Here is a 26,538-nt window from a genome sequence, read left to right on the forward strand (position 1 = left end):
CTGAGTGATATGATAATGCTGGCAATATCCCTTATGTAGCCAAGGTCCCGTGGTGGAGTAGAGAAGAATCTTGATCCTGTACTGATCCTAGAACTGGAGGACCCAAATGCCAAGATATTTTTTCCATTGACACCTGGGATAAATTGATATAAGGACACTGAAAGCTCTTACTGCTGCTGTTATCGAAGAAATGGTGTTGTTAGATTTACAATGCTATCATGATTCCCCTTGGTGAAACCAGTCAGTATGAGATCTCTTCCTTGTGACTCCTTGGTTTTTATCTGTGTGTAATCTAACTTTCCAGGCTCCAGATCTAATCCTGCAAAAAATTAGTCCTCAGCCGTGTGCCTGTTGCTACACAGCCCTTTCTCTTAAGCTGGGCTAAAAAGACAAATATCCCTAGACTGAGATTCACATTAATAATTACATTATGTCATTCAGGTTATTTGACCATGACATCCTTCAAAAATGAGAGAGTTTTATTGGTTGGCTTAGAAATCTTTTCTTTGGGTGGGAGGAGGAATCTATTCTTGGAAATGGAAATTTCTTTTTGCTTAGTTTGGGTTTTTTGCGGTACGTCTCTGTCACTGAATAGAAAGTACTGTAATCTTAAATTAAAAATTAATTAAAGCTAATGGAAAAAAGAGTAACTTCATGTAGAGAAAGAGAGGGAAGCTAAGCCTCCATATGGGCTTGCTGTCTTTTGATACATTCAAATAGTTAAATTTCAGCATATTTGGAAAGAAATAATTTCTTTTTCAGGACTAGGACGACTAGTCCTGAAATAACAAAAATAATTACCATTAGTTTTAGATTGGAAAACCAAGTTTCCTTGCTTTATATTCACATGGCTGTAGGAAGTTTTCATCTATAGCCCCTGTCAAACATGGAAACTCTGTGTAAATGCTGTGTAAAGGATGCTTCTCATTTTAGAGGACAGGTTGTTTAAAGGCAGCATAAGATATGGCAGTTTAAAAATTAATGCAAAATCAGTAAATTATCCCTAAAGCTACAAGAGTTCAGATGCAAGAAAGGCAAGATAATCTTGAGTAATACTAGTCATCCATTCAAATGGAGAACTTGTGACTGGAATATTGCAAATTGCAACATGGGTTCTGGTGTACTATTCCAGCTTTTACGTTTAAAGAAGTGAAAGAATAGAATGGGAAAAAAACCATAATATATCCCTCCTCCAACAGGCCCTCCTAGCCTTTTCCAGTCAAATCTTGTAAAACAACCTGCCTGTTCATACAAGTGCTCCCTTAAGTTTTTTGGTTGTAGGCACACAAGGGGTTACTGGTAGAGACAAGAATAGCACCAGCAAATCCTGACTCACTGTTTGCTGCTATAATCATACTAGTTATATTTTCTCCCAGCGTCTAATAACATTTGAACAAGAATTTGACTCCTATTTTAGTAGTTGAGCAGCAGATGGGAACTTTATTCTTCTACATGTGGAATAATGAAGAATTGCTTAGTTCTAGAGAGACAAAAGGGTGTGTTAGAGCTTTTGCTTTAGTAAGAACCTGCCCCTAAAACTACCCCTGCCATCAGGAGCTGAAATTGAAATGCTTTTCCTCCCAAAACACTTTATTTGATGTAGGGCCCTTTGGAGAAAATGTGGGGGGATGCTTGTGCATGTAATGCTTCTGCAGTGTTCAGGTAATAGAGGAGGGTCTCAGGGGTTTTTGTCTGATTTACTGAAACCATTGTAGAAATTATTTATTTTGTCGCAGTTCCACCACTCTGTCAAACTGATAGTTCTTTCTCAGGAAAGTGAAGATAAATTCTGACTTCGTGCACAGATCTGCTCTGTTTTGCAGACAGACACTCTTTTTAGTTCCTCAGATGTTTTGTGGTTAACAGTCAAACTATGAAGTACAGCTAGTTTGACATGTCCTAGCCCCAGCAGTTTCTTGAGTCAGTTTTCATAAAAGGAAGGGTGTGTTTTACTTGATACTCCGCTACACAAATGTGCATGCTGAGGGTTCTGTGTGGAATAACTGGTGTGCTGGATGTAATATCTATAAATGCCAGAGGGAACTGATTTGAAATGGTACTGTGCTTGGCTGAACTGAGAGATTTCTGTGATACAAAAATACAGATATACAGTGGCATAGCCAGACTTTTTTTTTCATTTTCTTTTTGGTAATTAAAATAATGAGGGTAAACTCTTTGAATTCTTGGCTCTGTTGAGGTAGCTATTTTACCGTTTGTCCATATTTTTATCCTTTTTCCCTCCTTGTCTTTCTCTCACTTATCTTTGATGAGCTCCATGTCAGTATTTACCAAATGGAAGGAAAGGGCATGTTTTTCCTGAGAGCAGGCTGTGGGGTTTTACTGTTACCTTGGGTGACCACAAGGTCAGTTCTGAAGTAACAAAACTTAAAGTAACGCTGATTCTTTTATGGATAGTATTGCATGATTTGGAAGTTAGTGTCTCATTGTCAATGTAGTTTTTTGTAGAGTTTTTATGCATTATATGTGTTTTGAAAGTGATTCCTTTCTTTTTTGTCTTTGCAAGGTTGTTAAGTGCTGAAACCAGTGTTCCTCCTTATAGTCATAAATGGAGATTGGAAAGAACCAGAAGTGAAACATGCGTTTCCTCACAGATAGGTAGCTACATTGCCATGGTAACTTGGGAATTGCAGATTCCAAATACACCATGTCAGTTTACACAAATTGAACACTGGTGATGGAAATAGAGATACAAAGATATATCTTGTTTTTCTGCTCCTCGTTTCTTTTGCATACAAGGAAAGGAAATGTTTTCTTCATATGCAATGCCTTTTGTTCAGTTCTCCATATTTATCTTTGTCTTCTTGTAAACACCTTTTTTTCCTCAAAAAAGTGCCACAAAAATGGCGTTTTTTGTGAAAGTACTACACAGCAGCATGAAAAGAAGTGATTGTGCCAAAATATGTGAATAACTGTTTCAAATTCTGCATGGACTTAGTTGTATGTCTTAGTTGTATGTATTTTAAAAGTAAATCTACTTAAATCTACTTACCAATTTTTTTACTCAAGCACCTTATTCTTTGTTGTATTGTGTTTTTTAATCCATAGTAAAATGCTAACTGTCATAGCTGTGGCACACATATGATTTTTCTAAGATTGGTTTCCAGCTGCTAAGGCTTTTTGCAAACAGTTTTTGTCCTTTCTGCTCCCCCCCCCAGTCCCCCAATCCTCCTTGGTATGTAGTAAAGCAAGTTAGACATCTTGCTTTACTACAAACAAGTAGTCTAACTACTACTTATTTTTTACTTATTTTTTACTTATTTTCTACTATCAGATAAGCTCCTAAAATTGCAATAGTGCAGTTTTTCAGTTGGTAGTAGGGGCTGTAAAATCAGATGGAGAAGATTTTAGCTCTATACTTAAAACTTTGGAAATGCATGACATGGGGACTTGAGACCAGTTGCGAGCAAGCTGTATTGTTTGATGTCTGGTCCATAGAGGTCTTTTTGCTGGCTGTGAAGAGACATTCAGGGAAAGGCACTTTCCTCATGTCAGCCAGGAGGTCTGCAGCACACATGAAGACAGGACACAGCATTTGAGATGCAGATACTTATCTACAATTACTTTTCTGGGCCATTGAGTGTGGTGCTTTAAATCACGAATGTTTATGCTTTCTTGTAATGAATGCTATCAGCTTGAGAAATGGTCTTAATTGTTAGTAGAATAAAAACCATGGAGGAAATTTTTGATGTACAATACTTGGGAGGTTTTATAGCTCTTTGTTTTCCTGTCCCACTGCTATGGATACAGCCTCCATCAGCAGCATGAGAGAGTACTCTGACAAACTCCTGGCCAGTTTCTTAACTTCATCCAGGTGACCAGTATCCTTGAATTGGCTGAAGAGTCTTGTTATGATTATGGTTAAAGAAGAATATCTGATGACAGTATGAGGGCTTAACTGACTTTGCAGCAGAGGTATGAGCAAAGTAATAGACTTATTTCACAGACAGGTTTTTTCCCTCCTGATTTCTATTATTTTTGCTCTTGATATTATTATTTCCACAATTCTGGTTGTTGCTTGAAATGAGAATAATGGAGAAAACTGGAAGTGGGGCAGGTGCTTGCAATTCAGTGCATTGCTGCATTTCCTGAGAGCACATGCAAAGTGCACTCGGTCAGTTTCTCTCCCTTTGAGAAGGTCCGTGTGTAGTCCAGTGACTACCAACAAATGGCTTTAGAACTAACTTCAGTTGTGTTTCCTTACACTTCTTTTTGATCTGTTGCAATATTGAAGAACATGTTGAGAAAGTTCCTCAGTTGACTTGCTTGAGAATTATGGATCTACAGTGTTCTCCTGGAGTTCTAGGTCCAAGGAGAAAGATTTTGTAGTTTTTATTAATTGTTAGAGTAATTTTAGCTGCTTGATGTGACTTCTGTAGTCCCTTACTGCCTATGTGGTAGTGAGACACCAAGGAGGTTCTTGAATAGGGGGCTCATTGTGAAGGGAGGGACAGGAGGGGTGGGGGAAGGATGACACAAGAAGGAAGGTGAAAAGAAATCAAATATCATGATTTTTTTAAAAATTGAAACATGAGATAAGTGTTATAAAGCCATTGACTAGGTGACAACCTGAGTGGTCTGTGAAATCTGTCTGAAATGAGATTGACTCATATCTTCAGTTTATTGTAGAGATTCTGCAGAGTTTTGGCAGTAGTTTCCTTGACAGTAAAATTTCATCGTCCTCTGTCTGTTCAGTTGCCTGTTATATTTGCTCAGCAGAAATGAAATTTTGGAAGTGGTATGTTTGTGTTTAATCTGCATCTAGCAGAGGAGGAATGATGCTATGAATGCAGGAATAGCACAGGTTTTAAAAATAGGACAGTAAAAGCTTCTGAAGCCAAATCATCATAGGTTTGCTGGTTAGAGCTGTATTTGCATTTCAACATCCCTTTTTTTCACTTTGGTTCTAACAATATCCATTCACCTCAGTCTTTACTGCTGCCCTGTACCAGTGCTTTATTTTCTTTTTTTTTTCCCCACTGTAGTCCTTTACAGTCAGCTTGATGATCCTCCTCTGCTGAAGGAGGCCTCTCCTTGGTCTCCCTCTAATCTCAGCTTACCATAGGTCACTTTACTTTAGTCTTTGGGGAAATATTTCCTATTGGTAAGATGTCTTAAGACCTTTAGCCCTTCAAAAGCATTGGGTCACCTTGCTCCCTGTGGGTCCGGGCTTCATTGCTGCAGGATGACAAACATGCTCTTGGTCCTGTGCACAAGAACTCTGCTCGGTCCAGCTGTTGGGAATGCTGCTGTTGTTGGGGAAGCTTTACTTTGCTTCTGGCGTAGCTGTTGGGGCAGCTGCATGCTGGCAATTAAAATAAGGACTTTCAACCTTGTTTTTATAAAAACAAATGATCCTCAGCCTTTATGCTTGAGCTATTGATGGAAGATTTTGCTGTCATCTGTTTTTGTGAAATGATTTTTTGTTCATTCCTTTCTGGATTTGGGGAGTATATCAGCTGGCCAGAGGAAGGCAAGTTGAAACACCCCAGCTGCTTTGTAGAGTGATAGTAGGATCACAACAGTGTATCCTACCTTTCATGCTTGTGCTCTTACTCCTATTGATGATAGTGCTGTGTTTTTGAAAACAAATCAGCTACTTATAACAAACAAGTAACTGGCTCAGCCAACATTTGTTCAGATTTTCTGGGAGACCTAAGTGCCCCAGTGGACAGGTTAGCCTGTGTCAAGATGTTGTATGAATACTCCTGTAACCCTAACTTATGCATATCAAATTTACCCTGGTACAGTTGTCTCAAGGTTCAAAAAAACTGATTTTTCACTAAATTGTTTCTTGTGTTTTCTGGTGTGTGGACTGTACATGCAAAGGCAGCCTTAATTGTTTTTGTCTTTGCTAGGAGAGGTCTCTCTGTGCTTGTGAAGGCTAGTACTAGAAGCCATCGGGCTGGATTCTACCATGAATTGTTTTCTTGTGTTAAAAATCTGTGATGAGTGCTTTTGAGATATAAGTACTCTAATGACATTGTACAGCATTTCTTTTAAGTCCATTAGGGGATGTTCAGAAAAAGTTTTCGTGCTACAGAAATGTTGCGTTTCAACCAGTTTCTCTTTTTCTTTTTTCTTTCTTTAATTAATTGCAGATCAGCTGGAGCGCGTGTTCTTACGTCTTGGCCATGCAGAAACAGATGAGCAGTTACAGAACATTATTTCCAAATTCCTACCCCCTGTTCTCCTCAAGCTGTCCAGCACACAGGAAGGAGTTCGCAAAAAGGTAAGGGTTCAATTTACCATAAAGATATATTGTCCTGATCAGGGAGAAGGAAATGCCTATGATGTATCATGATTTGCTATGCTTGGATGTTCTCTGTTGAGAAAATTACTCTTTGAGGAAATTTTATCATTACCGTAATAGAGAATTGGTTCATTACACCTGTTAGAGCTTAAACAAAACAGTTAGTGCTTGTGTCAGCACGGGTTTTGCAGATGTGTGGAGGCTGTATTTTTTTCCACTTGAGGCCAGCTAGCTCCGAGTTAGCTTGGGATCAAGGCTTGCTGCCATAGGGACAGTTGCCTTGGCTTCCAGGGCTGCTGTGCTTCCACCTGACTTAGGGCACATGTGAAGCAAGCTGCCTTCTGTGCACAAAATACCATGAAGCCATACTCATTGATGTCATTCACTTGACTGATAACTGGAATAAGAGCAAGAACCAAGTAATTTTGAAGATGAACTGTCATACCTACCTGAAAAAAATCAGTTCCATGGTGCATAAGATGGCTTTATCACAAAATTTATTCAGATACCTTACTTAATATGTACCAAAACTGTTGGATTTTTGCCTGTAACCAGGCATAAGGAGGAAGGACCAAGCAGTTTTAGAGGTGGAATTTAATATGTAACTATCAGCATTCAGTTTCAGGGGAATTCAGTTTCCTACATTAGGTTTTAGGTCTGGTAATAGGAGTGGAGTGGAATGTTTTAGAGTAGAGTGCAGATGAAGTGTAGGGGTTAGTGGTGGAAAAGAAGTTTTTCATAAGTCCCTCTGTCTTGTAGAAATAGGGAAATGATCATACTGTCACTGCATTTATAAGCAGATTTCAGAACCTGCATGTTACTGAAGCATAGTTTTTTCTCAAAGTTCTGCGCAAAACATGTCTCTAAGAGTGATTACATGAAAGTGGATCTGTCGAAATCCAGGATGTTCCTCTGACTGCCTTGGAGGACTCGAGACCCTGGCAGGGAGCTCAGAGACCTTGGCACGGAGTCAAAGATACCTGTGCCTTTGATTTTAACCATGGAAACAATTACCAATTTTTGTGAAGAGTTATAAGCCACAAGAGTTTGAATAGAATGATAGTGAATTTTTCACCGGGTGAAAATGGACAATTTTGGGGTTTTATAATGGGGGTTCTGGAGGCAAGATGGAGGGATTTGGGCATGTCCTGTCCTTCCTCCGGTTTCTTCTTAGCCTCCATCTTCTGCTTGGTTTAGAGTAGAGACAGACTGTCTAACATAGGTGATAGGTATTGGAAAATTATTGTAAATAAAGTACACGTAGTTTTTAGCATAAAAAGATAACACTGCCATGAGGGCAGTCAGTGTGCCTGAACCTGACCTGCCAGACAGACCTCAGCGGGTCGGAGAAAGAGTGTGTTATATAAGAGAAAGTAAACAACCTTGAGAATGAGAGCCAAGGAACCCTGTCTTCTTCTTCGGTCTTGGGGCTGGGAAAAAGAGACTTTCTAACACCTCGGGTTCATCTCAACACCAGAGACTTTGTCATGGATCCATGGATGTCATACCATTCCACTGTGCTGAAAGACAGATACTCCAACTCAGATGGGGTGTTCTGAATACCTGCTTACCATGTGTACTTGAAACTGTGAAGAAAGGCATTTAACCAGCTGGTGAAATTTCCTAGGGTATTTTTGTATGATCTTTTCTCTCTAACCTGAAATCTATTGTCAGTTATTTGGGAGTGTTGGAAGATTCAGGAAAGGGGGAGGACTAGTCTTTTGAAAATTAAATTTTAAGAGGCCTCTTGAAATCACAAGCGTATTTAAGGCTGTATTGTAGTGGTAGCTGTTAATAGTTTTTACATTAGAGTGAATAATGAAATAGAATGCATTTCTTCTTTCTTTTAGGTGTTTAAACTCTTGATTTTCATTTTCACCAGATGATTATAATACAAGCAATTATAGCTCTTGATCATTTGAACATTTTTCTTGAGTTCTGAGTATAGTTCCAAGTAGTTTATTGAGTTCTACCCTTTCTCAGAGAGATCTGTGTAGACAGGTTTTTTTTCCTCTCTAAAATAGTATGAATTTGTAACTGTTGCAATAAATTTACAGCAGCAAAATTTGGAAGCTGTCAGTGTTACTTAGTCTGTTAGTTTCTCTCTGATAAACAAAGTTTTGATCACATGTTTGCAGTCAGCTCTGCAGTTTCTCTGGATTATAGCTGGACATTATTTTGTTTAAGACCTAGTCATGGAGTGGATGTAAAGATGGTGTCTAAGAGGCTGCTCATATGCAGCTCAGCATCCATATGGTTCTGCAGTTTCCATTATGGGCTTCAGTGACAGCATATTATGACCAAGGCAATGATCCCTTGAAAACACAGGACATCTTGTCTTTTTGGCTTGAATTGTTTGAAGTCAACATGAATCTAGAACTGGCTCTGACTGGTTTTGCCGGAACTGAATTGACTTCATCTAATGTCACTTACATTTTTTTGCACCACCTCTTTTGAGAACCTTATGAAGTTTGTAAGCAACATGCAGATGTTCAGTGTGATTTCTCAGAATGGATAATGGTTCCAGAGTAGAAATTGTAGTTTTTCAATTTTCTTCATTCAGTTACGATACCTCCTTCAGGAGATTTACAATTGGCACTTTGGTGATGCTAAGAAACTACCTAATGGGATTGTAGAATCATGGGATAATTCAGGACTTTAGAAGGTCTCCAGACCAATCTATTTAGAACAGTCCATTACAAGTTCAGTTCAGGATGAAGGTGAAGGTTTTATCAAGATGGGTCTTGGAAAACTTCTGAGAATAAAGACTGTTCAAACCATCTGGGTCCGAACTTCACTGCTTGATAGTCTTCATTGTGAGGGAATACCACAGTGCACCTCCCTTGTTTCTACACACTCTGGCCCCAGTTTTGCTTTGCAGTCTGTCGGAGTCTGGGGTCATTCCCCTCGAGCATCTGCCTGTTCCTATTGGCATTGCTGCTGGAGCTCTCCCTGCCCAGGCAGGAGTGTACATTGCTTCTGCCTGACATTCACAGCACCCCTGTTGGCTTCTCTTCTTGTTTGAAAGATTTCAGTTCTGTAATGTTCTAGTCCAAACAGTTCTCGTACACTTATTTGGTAACTGTATTATGTATGGGTGGGGATATTTTTTTTTGCCTGCTTTGTGAATTGGAGTTATTCTGCAGCTCAGTATAGAGCAGGAGTGCAGATTTCCAAGCTAGAGACAGTTTTGACAGATAGTAACCAAACTGTGGAGAGAACTGGTCATCTTCAGTAATCCTTTCTTTTATTTCTGTTGATGGATGTTATTGATTGTGGTGTGGTTTGGGACTTTTGCGTTCGTCTTAACAGTGGCATGGTTTCAAAATAATATAAATGATGGCTGCTGATTTCTTACAAATTAAATAATCAGTTAGATCAGGCCTGGTTTGCTTATACTAAGCCTGCCTAATGGATTATGGTTGATGATTGGACCCCAAATTAGCAACATTAATGGTGGCTCTTTCAAGTTTGTTTACTTTTTTTCCTTCCTGTCAGGTCATGGAGCTGCTGGTTCATCTGAATAAGCGCATCAAAAGTCGACCAAAAATTCAGCTTCCGGTAGAGACGCTGCTAGTTCAGTATCAAGATCCTTCTGCAGTGTCATTTGTCACTGTAAGTGTTCTTCCAAGACTGTTTGCTGCTTTACTTTAGCAAGCAGAATATTCTTTAAAGCTCCTGTATTTAGCTCTGTCAGTTTTCCTAGCAAATATGTAATTGTTATGAGGTTGATGTTTTAAGAGCTTTTTTAATATTCAGTTTTATAGTCTGGTGTGGGTGAAACTTGGTTTCATAAAGCATTTTGCTGTTCAAATTAGACAGTTACTCTTGATATTTCATGTAAAGGGTCTGTTCATTGGTAAAAGCTGCATTTTGCAAGCAGCTACCAATCCTTATCCTGATATCTGCAGGATCAGAGTTTTACTTAAAACATCTTTATCTCTTTGAACTCATGAAGACCTGTATTTTTATGTGCTTTTAGGGTCAGGACTTTAGCTGAGCAAGATGAAAAAAATGTTATTTTATAGATTGTGAAACTTTCACAGATTATTTCATTCAATCTAATTTAAAAAAGAGAAAATAGTTTTATAATGTTTTTTCCAAAACTATGAGACAGTTTACATTTAAGCTTTGATAGGTCTGTTGCAAATCATCATCGTGAAACAAAAGTGATTAAATCATAGGGAAACTTTGTACTTTGTAACGTTTTACTGTTAAGTCCTGTGTGTAGTATAAATTAAAAATATGACATCTTAGAAATGTATGGAGAAATATTTAGACTTTAAACTCAGTGACATACATAAAAGTAGTCTTAGGTTGTCCTCAGCAAGTAGCATATCTGGAATTCACTTTTTAGAAATGACCAAGACTCCTGGTGTGCATATGTCTTGTAGAGCAAAACAAACCGTCTTGTTAGAGACTTACCTGACAAACTCTGTATTTGGCTGTACTTGTCAAAAGATGTTTTCATTCATATATCTCAGCAATGCATATTCCTTTGCATCATAAGGCTTCATAGCATTTTGACTCAAGTGTCATCTACAAAGTAATGTAGTGTACTACAACACTCCTCTTTGGCACTGCTTTCAGCCAGGTCGTGGAATACAAGTCTTGCCTCTGCGGTTCTTGGCTGGATTTAGATGAACAGCATAGTCCAGTATTCAGTACTGCTCTGCTGTGCTGTCCTGTCATTGGACTCTTTAACTGCATTTGCTGCTTTTAAATGAGGTGATTTAGAAAATGCTTTTAAGAGAAATTTTGTCTATGCTGCTGACTTTTTATTTATTCAATATTTGTATTCTATTTTATTTCAGAAATAGGTAAGAGAGATCATTTCATTTGCTTTATTTTAAGCTGTTGCTTAGTTGCAGCTGCTTTTGGTGAAATTTTACAGTGAAAAAGACAAACCAGAGAGAGCTTTTTTCATTGTTTTTTTTCCACCTTTTAAAGCAGAGGCCCAGCAAGACCTGCTCTGACTAGTCCTTGCTGAGTGTCCACTATAATGGTTGTCAATCTGATAAGTCTTAGACTTAAGAAATTGGTCTTGCAAAACATATGTCGTTTCCAATACCCAATTATGTAACAGAACATACAACAAGAGTTTAAGGAACACATACTTCTTTTCCATTGCTGCAATACTATGTGCTTTTTCTACCCCTTTAGAATTTTACCATAATTTATGTTAAGATGGGATACCCCCGTCTGCCTGTGGAAAAACAATGTGAATTGGCTCCAACCCTTCTCACTGCAATGGAAGGGAAACCTCAGCCACAACAAGACAGGTATGACTTCTTAGTCTTGGAGTGAATTTTGTTGATATTGGTTTACTGAAATAATTTATATTAGTTGTTAAAAGATTTCTTTTCCTTAGTGCTGTCTTCATGACTTAGGATGTTCTTGCCATGTACAATTTGGATCAGTAAATCAGTTATTTGAGTGGTACAAGAAATTGCTACAGTCTAAAGCTGTAATAATACACAGAATCTGCAGCAGCAGACTCCCTATATGATAAGAGGTCTGTGTTATGGTGGAAGTGAAATGTCTGTCCATATCCCCCATGCATCTTCATCAAGTTCTGGTTTCCAGCTTAAGGCCACACCTTCAGTAGATGCCCTCTGACCAGCTGTAGGAGCAGTGCTAGATGTCTCAGATTGGCCATTCTAAATTGAGAGGTAGTGTTTCGAGTAAGTAGGAGTTCTAACTAAGTTGTAATATGTGAAAAAAAGAGCGTTGGGACCTGCTGTATACTTAGAATCTCTATGGGTGGTTCTAGTTCTTACCTACACTCAGATGAGTTTCAACTGTGTGGATATTGCAAAATGTCATTAAAATCATGTCTTCATTCAATCTATATACTGTAATGGTGTAAAAATATGTTTAAATTACATTATTGAAAGGTCTTGAGTAAAATCTTGTTCCATTCATGAGATTAATGTGAAAATACTTGAAGCGTTTTTTTTCTCTGTTGAAAAGGCAAGTACATGAGTGAAGAGAGCTTTGGAAAATCCGGCTGTACTGCTAGACATTTGCCAGTGGGTCTTAAGGATGAGACAGCCCTATACTGTATTTTGTGGCGTAATTGTGAAACTCAAAAATCTGGACAAAGACAGTGACTTTATCTCTCCAGGTGTCTGCATGCATGCAGACACATATATTCCATTTTAAGGACAAATCCTAATTTATCTTCTGCTTTCCATTTTTAAGTACATTAGGTGGTAAATAGAAGCCACTGGGTTGTGAATATATTCAACTTCTGTTAAGATTTTCTTTTTTTTGCTATTAAGGAACGGGTTTGTTGTAAAAGGTTTCTCTCTTGTATGTTATAAGTAAACAGGTGTGGTTTTTTTAAATGGTTGCAGTAAATATAATTGTTTTTCAGCCTAATGCATCTTCTAATACCAACCCTTTTTCACATGAAATACCCTGCTGAACCACTGAAAGCAGCAGCTTCTCCGTTTAATCTTGCTGAAAAACCAAAGACTGTACAGCTGCTTTTGGACTTTATGTTGGATGTTCTTCTTATGCCTTATGGGTGAGTTGATACCAGTCTTCTCTAGCATTGATGTGTTCTTTATGTGTGAAACAGTACAAACTACACCCTTGAAAACACATTTAAAGTGTGCTGTTACTTCCTGGCTCAAATGAAATCAGTAGAAAAGTACAAAAGAAGTTGATAATTGTAAGAACCAGATAGCCAACCATTTCAAAGAGAAGCCTGACAAAAATGTGTGCCCATCTTTCTGCAGCTGAGTTTTAAGGCTTATTGTTCTGAGATCATAAGCAAGAATAATCTCTAAAAATTTGTGCTTTCCAGAGTTGAACCTTTGAACATGATTGGTCTCCTGTCTGTCTTCTGGTGAAAAATGTTCAAACTGCAGTGATGTTGTCTTAGTGTGAACACTGTTTTTGAAAGCAAGAAGAATGTACAGAACAACTTGAATTTACTGATCGCTGCTTGTTAGGAACTTTCTAGTGTCTAAAATCAATACTTTCTCAAAATGTTTTTCCCACTAACTGTTTTTTAGGGATTTTTTGTGTCTTTGTATTGCTAGGGGAACTTTTGCTTTGGAAAAAAAATAGAAATAGTTTTGATGGATGAACGTGTTTCTATTTTTTTCCTGGTAATAAAAGTCTCGTAGGATTGGTGCCAGTATGATCTATTTGAGCTCATATTTCTTGCTCACCTGAGTGGATTAACCTGAAGGAATGAATTTAAAATAGCAAGCACATGGTCTTTCTCCATGTCCATTTGTTGAGGGCCATGCTTTTCATCAGATAATTAGGGGGCCACTTCCCTTTCATTTGAATATACAGAATCTTGCAGCACAGAGTTTCAAATGCCTGTTCTTCTGCTCATGATTCACACTCTTCAGTTGGCTCAGGTTAATTGCCCTTAGCTTCATCCATGGCTGTAGCTTCAGCAGATGAATCATTGGCTTTCCAGTGAGACTTCATTCACTTCCACACTTTAATACTCTGGCCAAGCATGAGTTTTTAAATCACAGAATCATTTAGTTTGAAAGAGACCTCTGACAAAACACTCAGAGACACTCAAAGTAGAAGGTGAAGGTTTTAATTTTCTTTCTAGAAGGTGCTAGAGAGTTTCTTGAGTTAGCTTGTGGCCCTAGTTGTCTGTCTCTTGAAGTCTTGCTCCCTAGGGTCAAGCTGTTTGCAGTGGTTCACAGCTAATTTATGCTTGTTAGAACTTGGTCCATCATTGTCCAGTAGCCTTACCAGTTTGCTGCAGTAAAGCAACCAGAAAGCTTAACTGTAGGGTTTAAAGCTCAGAATAAAGTGTTTAAAGTTTTAACTAATGAGACTTGGAATTAATTCCTATTATTGAGATTGTTCACCTTTTTGTTGCCTGTGTGCTGAATGCAAAATGGGAGGCTGGCTGGGGCAAAAGAATTCTTGCTGGTCTCTGCAGTGCAATTTTGAGGCCATTTGGCTGTCTTCCAAGGATACATGGAGCAGTGGCGTGGCTTTTATAAAAGCATGAAGGTGAGCACAGGGCAACTGGGCTAGCCAGTCTTACGAAAGAACAAGCTTCATAAACTTCTTTTTATTTTTGCTTTCCTTCTCTCCCCAGTATTAAAACTGCCATTTTCCAAGACAGTATCTCATTTATTTATTATTTTACATCAGGATATTTCCTGCCACTTGTGTTGCATATGCTTCACTGTTTCCCTTGTCAGGTTTGCATTTTTTATAGAAATCATACAAATGTTATTGGAGCTTTTAACATGAGTTTCATGTAGTACAGCATGAGTATTTACTTCTAATACAAAATAAATAATTTTTTCTGGTTTGTAAGCTAAGGACTCTTTCTGGAAATGCTGGTGGGCCCTTCCCTTTCCTAAATGAAGTTTTCATTTACAATGACATTGTTATGGCTCTTGCAGAATATGTGGGGATAATTGGCAGCAGAGCCTCAAATTCTATCTTATGTTAGAGTCATGGGATTAATTAGAGAAAAATAATCAAGTTGGACAAGTTATGTGTCTTTCTCAATTCCAGAATCTAATTCAGCTGGTAATGTGGATTGGAAAAGGCTCTAATAAAAATCTTTCCCTGCCTGCTTAGGTTTGTATTGAATGAATCTCAAAGTCGACAAAACATGCCCTCGGCCCAGGGGTCTTCATCAAGTAGCGTGGGAGGTCCTGGAATCCCTCAGCCACCTCCAGGGATGAGCTTTTATGCAGCCAAAAGGGTTATTGGAGATAGTCCATGGACACCAGAGCTGCTAGAACAGGTATTTAGAACTGTGGGGCTGGTCTGTGCTGAATTGTGGGTATGTTAATGGGACAGTTGCAGATGGAGGAATGCAAAGCTGGAGGGAAAATATGTAACTGATTCTGACCAGGTCTTTAGTTGTCCTGAGGGAATTTACTAAGGAAATTTGCATGATGCCTTAAGGAATTTAGCCAGGGAGGAAGGTGATTGGGAAGCAGCCATGACTGCAGCCTACTCTTGTGTTTTACTCGGAAAGGTTGCAACAGTGTCTTCGGAAGGATCCCTTTTCAGCAGTGGTAACAGAGTATCCCATAATGGTGATGCTAGTACTTGGTGCAGATGACTTTGACCGGAGGCAAGCTAAGAGAGGGAGAGCATGTGAACTTCTCCTTAAGCAAGCAGAAGCTGTGATTTGAGACAGCTGAGGTGCTACAGTTATTGTAACATCCGCTTTCTTGTCAGTAACCCTGCTTTTCCCTGGTGTTGAACAGTGTAAGCTGGGGATAGTGAAGTTCATTGAGGCTGAGCAAGTGCCCGAACTTGAAGCTGTTATACACCTGGTTGTAGCCTCCAGTGATACAAGACACAGTGTTGCCACTGCAGCAGACCTTGAACTAAAGAGTAAGCAAAGGTAAGGTCTGGATGGTTGGAAAATATGGTGTTAGTATTCCTGAAACAGCTATTGCAATGAATGTAGTGCTCCAGAGAGACTGTGCTGGAGGTGAGGAAGGCCTGTATATCTGTGAAGCTGCCATGTCTTCCCACTGGGCTGGGAATGATGTGGTTTGCAGTTTTGCAGCTGGAAATGTCGCTTGTCTCCAGAGCTGACAGCTTTAGCTGTGTGGGTTTGATCATTTTTGGTATCACTTCTGAGCCATTTTCTTACCAAATCATAAAAAATAGTGGTGGTTTCCACATTGCCCCCTGTGGATTATCAGTTGTCAATAAGGCTTTAGTAAATGATTCCCAGAAAAGTATACTTGCATTTAATTTATTAGGAGAGTAAAGAGACTAATTGTGAAATGGATCATAGTCCAGAAAGTTTGGCAAACACTGTTGTCAGTTATTAGTGAAGCTTCTGCTCACCTGCAGTTCGCCCCTCCTCATCATCTAAAATAAAATGCTTCTGTCTTTAACTCATCAAGAGGCCAGAGTAATGGCTGTTGATACTGTTTGCTGAGACATTGACAATGGGAGATTTGCTGGCTCATGTAGGAGGCTGGAGCAAGATATGGCCATCTTTGAAATATGTAGGTGGCTTCTGTAGAAGTATTTAACATGGAGTCAGATTTTTCATGTGAAACTTTCTGCAGCTGAAGTCTGTTCAGGTGGCTCAGTCGTGACAGGGGAGATGATTCTATTAAATGATGAAGCATGATTAAGAAAGCTGGTCTCTCCTTCTTGTCTTATCTTTTCTTCTAATGAGAAAGATGTCCAGAGAGAAAAATAACTGTGTGTACAATATGTAATGTTAAATGTCTTTTATAAGCAATGTATGCTGTTTCACAGATTACTGATTGATATTCAATTGGTAGATTACCATGGTCTGTATGTCTTGTTTCAGTAGCAGAGTAGGGAGCATGTAAGTTTCTAACAAATTTCTTGCTATCATGTTGTCAGAAATTGTTAAAGTGTAATTAGTTCGCATTCTTTATGAGTATATATTATGTGGATGTGGGAAAAGAGGTCAGAAGTCAAACTGTGAAGTTCTATGTAAATTTTGGGACTGATATGAATATGATGCAAAATGCTGTATTTTAAGAAGTAGTCAAAGGTCAGAATCATAACGTGTTTTTGTTCAATATGGTTTTTTCCTTCAGTTTAATTGACTGGAACAATCCTGCTATTATCAACAAAATGTATAAAGTATATCTTGGGGATATACCACTGAAAACCAAGGAGGTAAGATTTTCCTCCAGAGTTGTCTATCTTCTTAATTGCTGAAGAAGTAATATTAGTTGTCTTACTTTAAAAGTAAAAAACATATTTGTATTTCTTTAATCTATCACTTCCTTTGATAGCTGCTTTCACTGAATATTTATGCTATTTGAATAATTTTTTTCTCTGTGCCAGTGTGTTCTGATTTGCAGCAGAAAGTAATTTACTATTGTCCAGAGATGCACTGTTTAATCTCTGTTTCTGACAGGGATCTGTGCTGAAACCAGAAATGAAACGAGAGTCAGTCAGCACCCGTGTTAAATTAAAGATAGTTCCTCATCTTCTACGATCCCGTCAAGCTGCAGAAATGTTCCCAGCTAACATTCAGGTGATGCTTATTTTCCAAAGCTACACTTCCTAATAAGTTTGATGATACAGTTCCTCCAATACATAGAGTTAGGAAGCATTGTTACTGATGACAGTGTTTAAATAAGAGGGGGAATGAAAATCTTTGAAAGTGAAGCCAGACACTGTAATCTGCTCCTTCCTTTTTGTCAGGTGGTGTATGATGGACTCTTCGGTGCAAACACAAATGCAAAACTGAGAAGTCTGTCTTTGCAGTTTGTACATCATATTTGTATCATGTAAGTAGTTCAGAGAGCATAGTGTTTCTTAGCATTTGCCTAGAAGCCACTTTGTTCCATAAAGATATAACTGAACCAATGAGTACTAAAACGCAGGGCAAGTAGGGTTTTTTTTTTTACTTAATCTAGAAAGCTCAGTGTGTCTGTGCTTGCACACAGTAAGTTGTAATATCTGATCTTAACATAGTCGAGAGAAGTGATACTAGAGAAGAACCTTTTCAGGGATGCAAAAGATAATATTTTGTTGGTTTCTCTAATTGCAGTTGTCCGGAGAGTAAAATAAAGCCCTTAGGTCCAATGCTTTTAAATGGACTTACAAAGCTGATCAATGAATACAAAGAGGTAAGATGAAAAATTTTTTACTATAATTCTTCATGTGAATACAAGAAAAAGTTAAATTTATTTATGATGGGAACTGATGTATCTTTTTGTGTGTTTGAGAGGTTGCTGGAGAATACCTTTTAAGAATTTTTGTCGCAAGAGAAGCAGATATTTTAAAATGCTATATAGTAAAACTGTTTTATTTATGTAACACTGCAAAATATGTACTTGGGCACCAATTGCAAAATCTATAGAAAATAATAGTGTTAGTAATATAAAGAGAGAAATCAAAGTAGTATCTAGCTGCCCTTACTCTGGAGCACACAAGGACCTCAACTCTGGATGTTAATCCCATTGTGTTAAGCATCTGTATAGGCCTGCTTATTATACATTCCATCTTATTTATCCAGGGATAGTTTTACTGTGAGAAGGGTTTTACCAAAGAGAACTGCAAATACCAGTCTGCCCTGATGAGGTGTTTCCAGGGCCATTTCAAAAGTCAAATTCTCCATGATACCCCTACATGTACCGTAGAAAGGGCAGATGTTGCAGATCACCTTTTCTGCAGCTTTGAGCTTCTTGCTGCTTTGTTTGACCTTTGAATGTGACCTTCTGGCCTGAGTTGGCATTTGAATGCATGGGACACCCTGCCATAGAGAAGGGAATGAAAAAAGAGGAAGTAAGCCCCTGTGTATAAATGTGCTGTATTGGTCATCCACAGGATGCGTTTTGCAAACAGCTTCCTTTGTTTACAGCTGCTGTTCAGAGCCAGTGGTTTCTGCCCCTTTGCTACTGTTTCATATCCTCACTGAATCTCCTTACTTGTTTCTCTTGAACTAAAATGTGGTTAGCTGAGACCAGAAGAGAGATTTGCATTTTGCCACAATTTGCAGTTTCTCTGTTTCTTAGACAAAAGTGTGCTCCCTTTGTTTCTATATGTTTTTATTCTTGGATAGAAATACTTTATATTTTAGGATTCTTTTTCCATGAAAGCTTGCTTGAGCAATTTTAAGACAGGATTTAAAGTAAATGTTTATTTATAAAAGATATACCAGTGTGTATTTCTGGTTTTGCTAAATTCTGTTTATTGTTTTGTTATTCAAGGATTCAAAACTGCTATCAATGGCATATTCAGCAGTTGGAAAGCTCTCCAGGTAACTGAAACATCATTTAAACAATGGAACATTGAACAACTTCTCCAGAGTAACCAGTTAATTTATCAGCAGCAAGTTTTATTCCACCTACCAATTTTGCAGTTGAGTGCACAGTGCAGAGAAGTGTTCTTCTTGTGACAACTTCAGAGATGTAAAAAGAAATATGTTTTCAGCTGATAGCTTCTCTAGCAGTGATTAATGGCAGCTCATGAATTATGCACAGAATTTAAGAAATGATTCTGCATTCTGGATTGCCAGAAATACAAATTTAAGGAATGTACAGCAAAGACTAGAGTGCACGAAGCTAGACAAGTGGTATGTTCAGTCATGTGCTGGTGATCCAAGTGGTTGTCCATAAAATGTCTCACTTTCCAAACTGTGTTAAGGGAGGGAGAATGTGCTGCTTTATGGTGGATATGGCTAAGATAGAGCAAATTGTCTGTGCTGGCTCTAATTATTTGACACTTAAAATTTGGAATGAGGGGAAGACCAATGAAGTGTGAAGCATTTCAATTTAATAAAACAAAAGCTTCATGGATTAAAATGTCTTGTTTCAGCCGAATGCCTCAGCTTTTTACCAAGGATATAGCACTGGTACAGCAGTTTTTTGAAGCCCTATGCAAGGTGGGTGCTGATGGGGCTTTGGGGAAATCATTATTGTTTTCTTCTGATTTTGCTAGATTCTTGACACTATACACTGTAAAGTGAAAACTCTTTGTTTTTTTACTGCAGGAAGATGCTGATACTAGGCTTGCCATTCAAGAGGCGTTGTCTATGATGGTTGGAGCATATAGTAACTTGGAAGGAGCCCAGCGTACCCTGATGGAAGCTCTTGTAGCTTCTTATTTAATAAAGGTATTTTCAGTGGAGTCGAAATCACATACCTTAAAAAAAAAGTGATTAATTGTCTTCCTGTTTCCTGACACTTCCCGTTAGATAATTCTGGATCAGATCTTTCTTTTCTTACTGAATGAACTGGCCTGTCTGGGAGAAGGCAGGGTGTGTATGCTCAGATAAAATATTTTTAACATGGCTCAGTGAGGGCAAGGAAGGTAATACTGCAGTTTTCTATTTGTGTTCTGTTTAGCAAAAAACCAAACCCATTACAATTGCATTGTATGTTTCTCATAGTCTTCTCCGTAGAAAACTTCAAGAAGTAAATGCTTCAGGGACAGTCTTCTGAAACACTGTGGGACATGGAGAGTTTGGTAGAAAGGATCATTCACTGCTAAGTGGGGTTTCAGCAGGCTGTGTGATATGTGACATAAGGCATCTGTGGACCTCTCCAGGAGCTTAGCCTTGAGACACTAAATGAGACTTGACTTACTCATATTTTTAGTACCTTGTTTGTGTTCAGAATACACCAGAAGTCTGGATTTTCAGAAGGAATGAGTGTTGTATACTCTGTGTTTGCATGAGTACCCAGTCTGACTGCGAAGGTTGTATGTATTTCTAGTATAAGAGATAATTTTCATGCTGACATCTCCTTTGCTCAAGGGCTCTAAATTTCCAGGCAGTACCTTTTTGAGACAATGTGTACCTTACAGACACAATCACCACCATAAACTGGTATTTCTTTCCCACCTTTCCTAAGCATAGCTCTGTTTTCTGTGGCAAGATGATATATGTCAGTTTCATTTCAAAACTGCCTGGATGGAGCAGTTCAGTTTTTCAAGAATTAGTATGATTCCCTGAAGCGTCTATGTGTTTAATTAAATATTTAATTCCCCACCTGTGTATATATGAGAAGTTTGCTTTTCTTTGCCCTGTCTTGTGCTAAATGAACTGTAAGCATGAGTAGTGTCTCAAAATCACTAAACTTTGAATCATGTTGGTACCAGAGGTCAAAAAAAAAGACTGATGACGTACAAGTGGTGAGTGAAAGTCATTACTGCTGTCATTTAAGACTCAACCATATGTTTGTATTTTTCCCTTTAAGCCTGAAGTTCAAGTACGTCAAGTGGCCGTAAAATTTGCTAGCACAGTGTTCCCTCCAGATCATATCCCTTCCAGATACTTACTCCTGTTAGCTGCAGGAGACCCGTAAGTTGTTTTCCTTTATAGAGTATTTTCTCACATATATACTTATGTATGTTTGTGTATATGTGTATATATATGTGTCTACATGCATATACGTGTACATACATGTATATACATTCAGTATAATATACATATATTTGCATTAAGTATGAATACATGTATCTGTGTGTTCATAAGTTTACACATAAATAACGTGAAGAAAATTAAATATGGTAATTTGGAAATCAAACTTCTCAGCAGTCTCATGGAGAACTGTTACTCAGTGACTGTCTTGAGATTGTTTTTCTTGTTTCAGATGAACTGCAGTCACTAAAACATTTCATTCTAATGATCAGTTGCAATTGCAAAAGTAAAAATGCATTAACTGAAATCACTTTTACAGTGTCTAGAAGTTATTTTTCCTGTCAAATTCTGTCAGTCTATTTTTAGATTGTATTTGCAGAGAGTTGAGCATGTGGTTTTGAGAGTTGCCACTCTGCTGGAGAGTAGGTGACTCCTTAAATTACAGTAATCATTTCCTCTGCAGTTTTCTGTTACTGCAGTGTAAGTTGTGGGGTTTTTTCCCCAACTTACTTTAATTACTAAAATTTTGATGAAAGCAGCTATTGTGTAACTAAGGAAAGCTAAGCAGATTAGCTGCAACAACCAACTCTGTCATTGCAGTGTCAGCACTGTTTCAGGAGTTTTTATCTATTGTTAAGTAGATAATGATAAACCTAGTAGGTGGCAGCTGAAGCTTGACTATAGGAAATGATAGGGAGAAGTAGCAGATAGGAAAACCAGGATGTGGGAACCAGAAACTGGTGGTGAAACCTAGAAGGATGTAGGAGGGATAGAAGTGAGCTCATCCAGACAGTTTTGCAGAGAGCACTCAGTACTATCCCTTTTTCTTTCCTGTCTCTAAAATAAACAAATATTAAAAGTTGTAGTGGAAGATCTTTCTTTCAAAAAAAAAAAAAAAAAACAAACCAAAAACAAAAAAAACCCCACATCTCATTTAAAAACTGTTCTCTCTCCCCCAGCTTCCCAACATATTGTATTGCTCATTAAAGGCTTTTTGTTCTGTGCAAATAATGTCTGTTTCTCATCTTTTCTTCTGAAAGGCGGGAGGAGGTACATGGAGAAGCCCAGCGAGTACTGAGAACATTTTCTGGAAAAAATGAAAAGGAGAGTTCTGGGAAGCAGATGCCTTCCTTCCCTGAAATGGTCCATTACATTCAAGACAAGGTACAGTGCTTCTGACACAGTATAAATGACAAATAGATATGTGATACTCAGGCATGGGATAGGTGTGGTCTTGCCTTCCCTGTGTCTGCTTCCTACAGCTGCCCCAAGGAATAAAATTAGTGAAAATCAAAGTAAGGACCATGCATAGTATTTCATTGCCAAGATTACCACTCATCATCACTTTCTGCTGGCAGTGATTGCAAGAGATCCAAGTGTTAAGTAGCGAGACAGATCTTTTAATAAAGGGAATGTTTTGCTTTCTTGCAATTTGTGCAGTTGTTATGTGGAATGAGGAATCCAGTTCTCAAGGGTTATAATCCAACATGTTTTACAAACACAGTTCCTGAAGGTGTAAGAAGACTACTTTTTATTTGGCTAAAATATTTTCTATGTTACACACCTCTGTGTATAGTAGCTGTATTAGGCTTATAAGCAGTAAAGGAGATGTGGAGAGTCACTGACAATATTTTTTCTTATGATAGCTTACCTTTTAAAAAATGTCAGAAGTATGTAATTTTGAAGAACATGTGATTTAGCATGAGATCTGTGATAGCAGAATGCTTACACCTGAGAGATTTCTTGTGAAATATGTGCTCTGGTGGTGTTGTACTCTACTAATACTCTGAAGTATTTGAAGCTGTCAGAAAACTTGCTTTTTTGTCCAGAATGCTGATTACTTAAGTAGATATAAAAAAACTAGGAAACCAAGATTCAGTTTTAGATAACACTCTTAAATTCTGTTGTCCTGTAGTTAGTTTTAAAGTTTTCCTTAACATTCATAATGTCACTAAATAATTATGGATCAGTGTAGTTCAATCACTAGTGACAAAAGCAAGAGTCCCTCAATCATGGGGGAATTAAAATGTTTTTGAGCACTTTTCAGATCTTTGTGTCCTGAAGATGTATAAAAAATTCTAGAAGTATAATTATTTGTTTAGTTATCTCAAAGTGTGATTTTTCACATACTATCCATAATCTGTGACGTTTGGAGATGCTTGAGAAGTTTGTATGCATTACTTGACACAATTGGCTGAGATGAAAAATGAATGATTTAGTATGATCCTTCTCTCCTTTTAAAAAAAAAATACACATGAAAGAGTAGGATCCCGTCTGCTGGGTATGGGTGGGAAACCATTCCTCAAGGGAGTCACTGTCTGTTCACTAAATCAGATTTTCTTTAATAATTCTTTATGTCATTAAAATTAGCATTGCAAAAGATCATGGCATGTTAAGGGTCATTCTCTTCTGTGATTGCTTTGTGTGTTTACTCAGGTACAAGGCTGCCTGACTGACATGCACATTGATGTGCACGTTGCCTGTTTAATACATACATACTGCTTTTCTGCAACATTTGCAGTGGCTGTCACTTAAAACCTCCTGCTTGGATGTTTTTCTGCTGGCATATTTCTGCTTGTGAAAGCTAACATTTACATGGATAGGAGTTGCTCGCTTGCTGCTGCAGCCTTCCACATAGCAAGTAGAGAGATCCTCTGAGTCTCTCTCAGTCTGAGAGGCTCCCCAGACTTGGCTGGCACAGCACAGGGCACCCACCTCCCAGTACTGGGGAAGCATGGCTGCTCTGCAGCCTCTCCTGACAGAGCTGCCATTTTAAAGCTTTCTGGCTGCCTCTCAGGGGGGAGGCTCAGAGTTTGGAAGTTTGTGAGGTACTTTACTTTTAAATTCTTAAGTGCTTCTTTGTTTCCTGAAAGGAAGAAAAAATGTTGTACTCCTTCAGCCTCCCCTGATATTCTCTCTTATGCATTCAGAGTTTTCACTTTCTGAATTAGTGTAAAGTAGATGGAACTGGTATTATCAAGTACACTGTGCCCTTTTTATTACAGAGCTGTTACACATTTTTAGTTGTTAAGTGGAGGATTAACACACTCACATCAGCAAAATTTCACTGAGCTTTCCAACATCTCTGTTATTATGGGGCTGAATGGTCCACTCTTAATGTATTCTGTTGTTTAGGCCACTCACCGAATGAAAACTCCAGCTAAATATATGACTGGAACTGCAGCGTTACCTTTTAATCCTGCCACATTTGGAGAGGTAATTGTCTGGTTTTACTTCCTCGGGTATGTGTACCACTATTAATCTAGAGGACAGTGTAAGAAGCTAACAGGTATCATAAGTCACCCTACATTGTAAAATTCTTTGAAACACACGTTGGGATTAACTGTCCATCCTTTGTCCTTAAATGGCAGTCCGAGCAAGATTGTCATGGGGGATTTGGGAAAATGTTCACAAGAGGGTTGCTCCATTGCTTTCTGCAGCGTCTCTAATGGAGGAGCATTAGATACAGACAGAGGCATCTCTGAGTGCAGAGGTCCCATTATGTTCCTTGGGACATTTTTCCTAACAGAATCCCAGGATCCAGTGATCTGTAGAAACAAACTGAGATGGGAAGTGAGATTTCTATTAGCAATGTGTTGGGTTGCATTTGTACACATGCCAAATTGGTATAGAGTACAGAACTCCTGCAAGGAATTACATCAGCTGGTGATAAACCAAAAGTCTGCATATGATTTAATCTTTAGGAAGTGATGTAGGATTGTAAGGCAAGTGATCCTAAGATTTGTTACACTTTATATTTGTTCCTGTCTCTATGCTAACTTTTCTGCCTATATTTGATAAAAGAAAAAAAAATCCATTTTGGCTGCACTGAGTACAGCATATTCTCTGCTCTTTTGTTTCCTGCATGGTTTTTCAAGTGCTTATGCATTCAGGATCCTATGTTTTTTATCTTCTCTACTTAGATAGTTCTCTATCTGCGGATGTGTCTTGCTCACAGTGCCGGTGTGGTGCCAACCTCACAGAGCTTGGCAGATATGCAAGATCATGCTCCAGCCATTGGACGTTACATCAGAAACCTCATGTCTGGCAACCACTTACCTTTCTCTTCCTCCTCCTCCTCCTCTTCAAAAAGTGCAGAAACCAACCCTGTACATATATATATTGGCCTTCTTCAGCAGCTCTTAGCTGGTGTTGGAGGTAAGAAACTGTGTGCAGCAGTATCCTGAAGAAATAAGCGTCTTCTACTAGAAATGAGTTGTCTTGTTTTTTGAACTTGGCTTCAGCAATCATAGAGTTGAAACACAGACTATATACTATTTCATTTAAACTTGTTTTCTTCTGTGCTGTTTTGTAGGTGGGAGAAATCATAACTGTAAAATTGTAGCATCAGTTGACATAATAAAATAAATTGTGTAAAATTGTGAAGCCATTGTATATAACAGCTTCTTCACCAGAGAATGTTGTATCTTCCTCACTCTGATAATAGCCTATCTACCACAAGTGTAGTCTAAAATTTGAATGCATTTTGAACTATTTGCTACTAGACTGTTTGCTTTTATTAGAATCCTAATATGTCTGAGAAATATACCTTATTATTCTGTATTGTTTGTTATTACTAGTGATTTACAAATAAATGCCTGAAATGCCTGATACTTCTTTACCTCTTTTTAGCACTGAATGTTACATTGTTGTAAATACTAGAGCTATTTAATAACCTCATTCTTTAATCATTGTTTAGGTTTGCCAGTCATGTATTGTCTTCTAGAAGTTGTTTCAGTGTATCCAGAAAAACTAGCTGCCAGATTTGTAGACAAAATGGATTGGATTAAGGTATTGTGAAAACCCCTTTTTTGGTGTTTTTCTGGGGGATGGATGGAATTTGGCATTAGTAAAATCTGGCACATTTCCCATGATGAAACAGAGTATTATTTCCAAACATGCATTTGATTTGAAATCTGGTATTTCTACTCATAGTCAGCACCTCATGAAATGTTGATGTGCCAGGATGGGGAAAATTATTTTTTGGTTCTTCTACATTACTGTTTTCGTTCATTCACTTACACGTTCTAGGTAGTCTGTCAGCTAGCCTAGGTATAGTCATCCATTTTTTTCTCTGCAGAAGAGAACTGAAGACAACATTCTGCACATTTTGACAGAGTGAATGTTTTCAGTGGGAAGATGTGAATGACTTCTTGGATTATGAGATTAGTTACATCCCTAGTTGTTTCAGGGACCTTCCTCTGGAGATGTTTTTTTTCTATTTATTAACCCCAGACAAAAAAAAAAACCCTTACATTGGAGTCTGCTTGGGAATAAGCCAAAGGGAAATCTGTATTCTCTGGCTTCTTTCCTCAGGCACCTCTCTGCTTTTTCATTATTTGCCTCAAACACCTAGGAATTTTGAAGGTCTTACAGGTTGCCATTGCTTTCACTGGGGCAATCTGGCAGAAACAAATACTTAGTCAAATATTAA

At 38.2% G+C, this 26,538-nt stretch overlaps 1 protein-coding gene across 1 annotated transcript in view; it reads left to right on the top strand.

Annotated features, from left to right (window-relative positions):
* The window catches only part of ECPAS (Ecm29 proteasome adaptor and scaffold), a 58,823-nt gene that overhangs the window by 1,455 nt on the left and 30,830 nt on the right, over positions 1-26,538 (top strand). Inside the window, exons 2-19 of the mRNA XM_066569731.1 lie at positions 6,120-6,250; positions 9,770-9,886; positions 11,435-11,553; positions 12,651-12,803; positions 14,855-15,023; positions 15,496-15,635; positions 16,825-16,906; positions 17,151-17,270; positions 17,441-17,526; positions 17,790-17,868; positions 18,952-19,001; positions 19,559-19,625; positions 19,734-19,856; positions 20,941-21,044; positions 22,145-22,268; positions 24,240-24,320; positions 25,028-25,262; positions 25,804-25,895. Of these exons, the coding sequence (XP_066425828.1) occupies positions 6,120-6,250; positions 9,770-9,886; positions 11,435-11,553; positions 12,651-12,803; positions 14,855-15,023; positions 15,496-15,635; positions 16,825-16,906; positions 17,151-17,270; positions 17,441-17,526; positions 17,790-17,868; positions 18,952-19,001; positions 19,559-19,625; positions 19,734-19,856; positions 20,941-21,044; positions 22,145-22,268; positions 24,240-24,320; positions 25,028-25,262; positions 25,804-25,895 (2,072 nt within the window). The remainder of the gene's footprint in view (positions 1-6,119; positions 6,251-9,769; positions 9,887-11,434; positions 11,554-12,650; positions 12,804-14,854; positions 15,024-15,495; positions 15,636-16,824; positions 16,907-17,150; positions 17,271-17,440; positions 17,527-17,789; positions 17,869-18,951; positions 19,002-19,558; positions 19,626-19,733; positions 19,857-20,940; positions 21,045-22,144; positions 22,269-24,239; positions 24,321-25,027; positions 25,263-25,803; positions 25,896-26,538) is intronic.

The sequence above is a fragment of the Molothrus aeneus genome, chromosome Z (genome assembly GCF_037042795.1).
Source record: "Molothrus aeneus isolate 106 chromosome Z, BPBGC_Maene_1.0, whole genome shotgun sequence".
NCBI classification, from domain to species: domain Eukaryota; kingdom Metazoa; phylum Chordata; class Aves; order Passeriformes; family Icteridae; genus Molothrus; species Molothrus aeneus.